This window comes from Eurypyga helias, unplaced genomic scaffold, assembly GCF_000690775.1.
Source record: "Eurypyga helias isolate BGI_N326 unplaced genomic scaffold, ASM69077v1 scaffold8516, whole genome shotgun sequence".
Taxonomy (NCBI): Eukaryota; Metazoa; Chordata; class Aves; order Eurypygiformes; family Eurypygidae; genus Eurypyga; species Eurypyga helias.
In genome coordinates this window covers 37,868-45,987 of record NW_010255944.1, presented here as the reverse complement: position 1 = coordinate 45,987, position 8,120 = coordinate 37,868, and the positions used below count along the sequence as shown (strand labels likewise).

General features: G+C 41.9%; 1 protein-coding gene across 1 annotated transcript in view; it reads left to right on the top strand.

Moving 5' to 3' along the window:
- The first annotated feature begins 316 nt into the window (after positions 1-316).
- The window catches only part of MME (membrane metallo-endopeptidase), a 37,784-nt gene continuing 29,980 nt past the window's right edge, over positions 317-8,120 (top strand). Inside the window, exons 1-3 of the mRNA XM_010153485.1 lie at positions 317-477; positions 1,825-1,860; positions 7,252-7,413. Coding sequence (XP_010151787.1) covers positions 318-477; positions 1,825-1,860; positions 7,252-7,413 — 358 coding nt within the window. The 5' untranslated portion in view covers position 317. The remainder of the gene's footprint in view (positions 478-1,824; positions 1,861-7,251; positions 7,414-8,120) is intronic.

Genomic DNA, 8,120 nt, shown 5'->3' with positions numbered 1-8,120 from the left:
AAGGGGTTTTGGTTTGTTGGCCTGCCTTTTCTTTCTGGTGGCCTCTTCAGGTGAAGGAAGACGACTCCTCTGTTCTCCGTAAATGACAAGTAGTGCATGGTACGTACTCGTGTGCGTGCGTGCGCACGGAAGGCAGAATGTTTAACGTCATGGCAAGTATTGGCTAGTATGTTACAAATGATGTGAAACCTCACCTAGAAAACGTCTTTGTTACTGTGCTGGTGAGGTACTGTGCTGGTGAGGAGCCGCTTTCAAGACCCGTGACTCAGTGTAAACCCTCCAGTGACTTTTCCCTTTTCCTTTTCAGACGCTGGGTTATGGGCAAGTCGGAAAGCCAGATGGATATAACTGAAATGAATACTCCAAAACCAAAGAAAAAACTGCGATGGAGTGGCCTGGAAATAGGGCTAGCTGTTGTGGCGATCCTGCTAGCTGTTGTGGCCATCACAATGATTGTTCTGTATGCAACATATGATGGTGAGTACACGTACACTGTCTGAATGTACAAACACATACAAATATAAAGGTACTTTAAGAGATTACCCACAAGTATTTTAATATATAGAATCCAGTTGTGTACAGTAGAAGAGGTGCACTACATTAAAATGTTGTATTAGAAAAGACGCTGTTGCATGGTATATGTACACTTGAGTAAGAAAATAATGAGGCCGGCTCAGAATTATTTGCCTGGTAAGAGAAGATTGTACCTTACCAAGTGTATAAAACTAGATGATTAATAGCTGCAACATCATAACCACGTTTCACATGTGTGTCGCCGGGCGGTATGATGCCATTGTGTGGAACGCAAAGCTGCACCCACACTTACTGTTGCTGGGCACTGGCACAAAACTGCTTTTTCCCAACAGGGACTCTATAAATTCATTTGTTCATGCAAAGTTGTGGTAAACACAAGACATCTGTTTGTAATTAATGCTCCAGTAAGCAAACAAGTCTACAAAATACAACACCAAAGAAGAAAACCAAACCTCAGTGCTTCCTCCATATTCCTGCATATGTATGAAAATCATACTTTTTCCTTTTACAGGCTGTGGTAGCAAGGACTCTGAGTGAGTGTAGTCATACTAAGAGGTTTTGTGATTCAGCAGCCATACCAAAGTATTTTAAAATAATTCCGTTCAGGGGTAAATACCCTGACAATTTTTGGAAAGGATAATACAGAGAAGCTGAAGTTTCCATTTGGGGTCAAACTAGAATATTTCCTTATATTGGAAATAAAATGCTTTGTTTCATTTAAAGTACTTAATAATTGTGTTTAAACTTTTTATTACAGTCTAGTTCAGTTATGGAATGGAAAAATACCATTCTGAAAAGAAAAACAAAAAGGTTTTATTTCTAAAGTCTCAAAAGGAAATATTTTTGCATTCCTGAACTCTGTATTCTGTTTAGAAGCCTTCAGAGGGAATGTCTCAGAATTTTCATGTCACTGTGAGGGATTGCTAAACTCATACTGTCTTTGCAAGTCCATGTACTGTCTTTCTCTGCATTTCCTTTTTGTCACACAAATAATATTTTGCCCATCTCCAATTGATTGATAGGACATTTTCCTCTGATGACTACAAAAACTCCACATGATGAGTGACTAGCTCTGAATGACCCTAAAGGGATGAAGATGATGGTATTTTTAGAGCCTAATCCTATAAATACTCATTTACTGAGTGTAAGGTGTCCATTCATCTTTATCTTACTGTACACTGCAATTACATGCAATTCTGAAGTGACTGTCAATGACAATAATATTTACAGTAGGTTTTATTATATTGACATTCAGTAAAGAATTAAGAATATGATTGTATTCTCCTTTAGATGGGGTTTGCAAGACATCAGACTGCATAAAATCAGGTAAGAATGAAAATACACCGTTTAAGTTAATATTTTTAAACCATATAATGTTCCCATCCATCCGCAGGCGAGTATGGCACGTTGAGGCAGGGGATCTGCTAGCTCAAAGAATTTTCTTATGATAATACTTCTACAAATGTAACACCTTGTGATGTGACACTGTCAGATCTTACGAAGTCATCAGGTTCGGCTTGTTTAAGACTTAGACTCTCCAAAAAATGCCTCCGGTATCAGAAAATGCTTTGAGTGAATCAGAAGATTCCCCATACCTGCCTCCAAGTCAGAATTCAAGCAGAGGCTACGCCTCTGATGAAGAAGGTACATTAAAAGAAAGTCTAGGTTTTTAAAGATGCCTTACTAATGTTTGAGGAGATGCAATATTAATCTTCATGATCCCCCAAAATTCCAGATTTTGTAGTCTGACAAGCTAACTTCATCCTTCAGTAACAACTGCATAAAAAATTCTTGGTTCATATCCTGGCCTGGAGTCTACTTAGAAAGGTACTAAAATGCATCGGAGAATTGCCGAGTTCCATACTGTGTCCCCTTGCAGTAGGTAAAGTGGTAGTTATCCATGTTCTCCTGTTCTCCTCGCCTGTAGTTCTCTTACCCTTTCTGTTTTTTCCACCAGATCAGTTAATGCTGGTTTCCCTGGGTTTTGCCTAATTTCCTTCTTCCCCATTCTCTTCAAAACAATTCCTCCACCTCACGGATACAGACTGATCCCAGGCTCAGAAGCAGCCTCTCTCTCTCGTTCCTCAAAAAAAGGGGCATTTAGCTGGCTCTGCCAACATCTGTTTCAACGGGGCTCTGTGCCAGCTCTGCCCTGCTTTCTCCTTCCGTGCCATTTCCCGTGGTTAAACCGTTGGCAGCTCTTCCTACCCTTGCAGCAGCCTTCTCCAAGTCAGGAGGAGAGCCCTACACTGCCACTCTACAATTGCCTCGTTACATCTGTACATCCCCGCAACAGATCTCTCTTGATTATGTGTTTTTCTGGGAAGCTTCCGAAGATGGGGCCCCTGAAAGCTCTCCTGGTGTTACTTTCTGGCAGGCAACATCTTGAATTTTGTTCAGCCTTGGTAACCTCCCACTGAAAAGCATCATAATCATTCTAAAGGCTGTGTATTATCTTCATGTCAAGTGGAGGTCATAAATTTCACATAGATCCTGTACGTCATGCTGGCCCCTCTGGAAGTTAAGACAGCGCTAGGAGAAGGCAGAGCACCAGCATGTCAACAGGAGACACAGGGAAGGTGGTGAGGAGTCATAAACCACAGCAGACAGTCAACATGCAAGGAAAGTGTATGTGCTTGCAAGCAAGAGTGTATGTCATTTGAGTACAGCTGTTACGGAACCTGAGGAAGCCCATGGGAGGCTTCCAAAAGGTTTTGATTTGTCAGCCTCATTTTAGAGGTGCAGACGTGTCAGAAAAAGTGTAGGAAGGTCATTATATTGTCTTCCTTACTTCCTTGGGACTACTCATTTAGGTCTCGTTGTAGACAGTAGCCAAAGCTGCCCCCACACCTCAGTCCCGCTGGAGTCGTGCGCTGGTGAAGCCCCAGTGCAGTCTGTTCTCTCAGTAACTGCGCCTGGCCGTCAGCACAGGCTCTCTTACAGGGCTTATTTCAGGTGGTCAGTGCTGTCTGTTAGTTACACTTCCAAGGTGTTTTTCTGCCCCCGTGAGAGCTCATCCTGGGGTTTGAAAAATGATCAAATCAGTTATGTACTTTATTTTCCTTAATCTCTGGAGATGCTCATTTTCAGCTAAACATTTCTGCGTATCTGGTAAAATGAAGTTCCGATAGACCGCGTGATGATGAGTGAACTCCGAAAGGAAAAGCAGTGCAAGGTTTGGAGAAATAAGGTGTAATGTAAACTGAAGATCTAGCAAGAAGTGGCTAAATGAACTAAGCAGAACAGTTTTACTCTTACACTTCCGTTCAAAGATTTAACAGCATGCACGTATTTAAGGGAGTAAGCCAACGTTCTTACTGAATGTTAGATTCTCAGTACAGAAGTAAAACTGTGAAAGGATTACAGTGAGGACATTGATGGGGAAAACGTCAGGCTTGCAAAATTACCTAACGGGGTGAAGAAGGAGCATTTTTTACAAACACTGCAAATCCGCGTTTTGCTGGCCCTGTAGAGAACACCAAAACCGATCCACTGCAGGCAGTGGGGCGGCTCTTGTGAGTAACTACTACTACCTGTGCAAGAACTGCACACTCCATCCTGGAACATGTAAAAGTTACAACCAGGCAGAAGAGAGCGTTTGTGTTTTACCAGGTGTTAATGCCTGGTATTTACACAACATGCTGGAAGCATTTTTTTAATAAACTGACATACTCTGCTAATTTTCCTGAGCTCAGACAGCACAGCCTGATGAGAATAGGGAATTTTGATCTCGCCCATAGCAGTTTCACCTAGGTAAGCATATTGTGTTTCTCCTATATCCTTCCCAGGTCACTGGCTGTTGTATCAGCTTCTATTACTTTATTTGTAAGCTATTAAAGCAAGAGCTGGCAATCAGGAGCACTACAATAAAATTAATCATTAAAGGTAATCGAGATAAGGCTCTGCATTCTTCAGTGACAGTTAGGAAGCTGACTAAACAAGTGAGAATAGGAACAACCCGAACACTGGTTCATCAAAGCAATGCTGAGGAGTAATTAAAAATATACCATGTAATATTTATATTTGCATATGTATGAATTAATCTTCATGAAGCTAAAATAACAAGGTATTCATGAGTCTCACACTTATTATTTACAGAGCAAAAATGTCTCAGTGTGTGCAGCCACGAACAAAGCCATAAAGCTTCCTTGGGCACAAGTATCAACTTTTAAATGATCAGGAATCTGTCCAGCCTAATTGGTCCCAGTGACTTTGAAGGGGCAATTCATGTGTCATTATGCTTCTGGGCTTGGTTGATAAAAGAAATCACATTTCGTTGATTTTATTATACCCAAAGTATCAGCCAAATAATGAGTGGTTACCGTGAGGTTCAGATGTGCAAATCACACTCTTGAGGAGAGTACTTAATGCATGTAGTTTGCATGAAGCCCTAAGTGAACGACTACCGTTCCCACGACTGAGCTCTTTCAGTTATGTTTGCAGTGTTTAAGCTGGTTTTGGTAAAAGTTGATTAGCTAACACTGGCTAGCCCGGACTTTACAGCAGAAACGCTACAACAGATGATTATTTTTGTGTGACAGTAGTGGACAAGGAAGATTAAACAGATGCTGACTACAAATAGAGCAACCTGATTCCACAGTTAAAGCAAGGTTTGGTATTACATAGACTGTTAATAATTTCCAGTTTCATGCAAGATGTGGATTTCTCCTGGGTTTTGGGTTGGGTTTTTTTGTTGTTTTTTTATTGCTAAAGTGACAAGACAGTGGACAAGAGCTACCTTTTCTTGCTGCCAGAAGGTTTCACTATCCTACCACTACTTTTTGGCAGGGCTGGCACACTGCTCTGAATGAGCCAGCTACGCTCTCCAGTCCTGGCGACTAAAGTCTTTGTTGCTGGACTAACACATGCCACGATAATCCAGCCCTTCAGGTGCTGCTCCAGCCTAGCAGAGAGATTCGTAAGGATACCCTTAAAACAAGAGATGTTAGTCGTAATTTGCAATTTTCTTCTTTTACAGCAAATGAATGGAGCTAGGACAGGAATCGAGTGCACCATTCTCCTTCCGCTACATGAAACAGGGCAAACTAGACAGAAACAAGCACCAGTTTACACAGTCGCAGAACAGTTGGGGTTGGAAGTGACCTCTGGAGATCATATAGTCCAACAGCCCTCCTTAAAGCAGGGTCGGCCAGAAAAAGTTGGTCAGCATCTTGTCCAGACAGGTTTTATTATTTCCCAGATGGAGGCTTCACAACTTCCCCAGCAACCCATTCCAGTGTTTGACTACCCTTACAGGAAGAAGTTTCTTCTTAAGTTCAAAAGGATATTTTTCTTTCCTTACATCCACATGTGCCCACTGCCTCCTGTCCGGGTTTACAGGCAGAGGGAAATCCCTTGCCCTAATAGGCTGGACAGTAGGGCTGAATTCTTGACTTTCTCAAGCATAGGTGAAAAGCAAGTGTCAAACTTGGTGAAAACATGACTGATTTCCCAATCTCTGGTTGCTGGCATGATCCTGTATCCTTTCAAATTGAAGTTAGCTTGCCACTGATTTCAGAAGGAAAAGAATCAGGTGCTAGGCATTTTATCTATTTCTGCTGTGGTTTTTATGCTATCAAAGCAGTCTAAAATTGAAAATGCATGTTTTCATGGCTTTTTCCATCTTCTAAGCATTGCAACATTGTAAAACCTTCAGATGTTCACCTCAAATGTAACACTCTTAAGCCAACTGAAGGTCCCAAGAAAAACGAGGGGTTGGAGGAGGCAAGTCAAAATAATAACTATAGCCTGTCTATCCTTCTCTCATTTCCACCAGCGTAACAGACATGGAAAATACTGAAAGTACTGGAGGATTAACTATAAATATTTGACTCACTCACATGGGAGAATGAACACTTGAAATCACAAACCTCACCGTTTACTAAAAATAAGGTCTGAAAAATGGGAAGGCTATTCAGTATCCTGGGAAATTCAAAGGTATCACTAGCTCTTGCTTGACTCCTAACAGCTCTCCTTTCTGTGAGAGACTTTGTGCTCGCATGCTGGAGGTGAAAGCAGTCTAGGTGGAAGAGGAAAACAAGACAGAAAAAGCACGGAAGGTTTATGAACAGCAGCTGGGAAGCTGTCATCAAGGAGTGCGACGTCACTAGGGAATCCCATGTCACCATCAGTCAGCGACCGGGTGGTCTCTGACAAGCCACTTCAGGAGGGGCAGTAGGGATAGCAAGAGGCAGTATCAGTTCTAGAATAAAACATGGAGTAGGTCTGAAAAAACAGTGTAGATTCAGGAAAATATTCATAGGAAAACTTTCTTGACAAGACCTTCAGCGGTACAACAGTCATTATTTTATTGAAATAGCTTGGATTCAGCTGAGCCTTCATCGTACTGAATGACTTAAATGACAGTGGATACTGAATATCTGATGTTTTGTGCTTTTAATTTCTCTTTCCCCATATTTCAACACCAAGAAGTGTAAGTCTGCAAATGAAAGACCTTACTTTTAAGTCAAGCTGAGCAACCACTCCCAGGGAGCAGCGACATTAGTCCGTCTGCCCATCGGTAAACACAGGTAACAGTATCCAAGTTATGGGCAGGAAAGGAACAGTAATTCATTGTTCACTGATCAGTACATTGGCCTACGACATTCAAGTGGGCTTGAGCCTATTCTAAACTAAAGGAAATATATTTGAGACTTCCCTCCTCAGAGCAAAAAAAAAGTGTTCATTCCCTCTGCCTGGATTTGTTTCATACTACAGCAGCCCGAATCCTTGAGAACATGGACACCACTGCAGAGCCTTGTAATGATTTTTACCAATATGCCTGTGGAGGATGGCTGAAGAGGAACGTCATTCCAGAAACCAGCTCCCGTTATAGTAACTTTGACATTTTAAGAGACGAACTGGAAGTTGTTTTAAAAGGTCAGTGGGGTGTATGTTTGTGGACTATATAAAGTTTCTTCTTTGGCTTACGTGCTATCCTAGCAAGATGTGGTTGTCTAGCAAAGCTTAAAATACTAGCAAATATTTCATCTTTGTGCTCGGTTCGGGACAAATCCACCACAGGCTGTTTGCCTGGAGAATGCTGGGGAAGTTATGTTGTTGTGTCTGACACTGGAGCAGGGTTGACCAGGCCTGACCTGTCTGGTATCTGGACTCTGTGTGCTCATCTGCATATTATAACGACTGAAATCCCTATCATTACCCTCATGCACTAATGGTGGCAGCCAAGCTAGGCGAAGAAGGAAGAGGTCTGCCTGTGTCCAAGTCAGCTGAAGTGCTGGGAGCTGCTCTCTGGCAGCCCTGTGTCCTGCATATCTGTGTTCCATCAGCTAAATCCCACAGAGCGGACAAGCCATTTTCTAACTAGTCACATCATAAACTCATGAGTACTCCTGTTTCCACAAAATATAGTACTGTCAATTTGTCCATATTCCCCCTTTTCAGATGAAAATAACAGAGTCAAAGAAGTCATTCATACTCATGAAACATTCTCCAACCCACTCTCTCCAGACTGAATATCTGGTTTTTACTTTGCATATCTTCTGCTGTTGCCAAGCTGGCAGGTTATGGATGCCACGGTGTTCCTTAGGCTTCAGTTTCTGCAGAGTAGAGCAATTGGAAAGTAG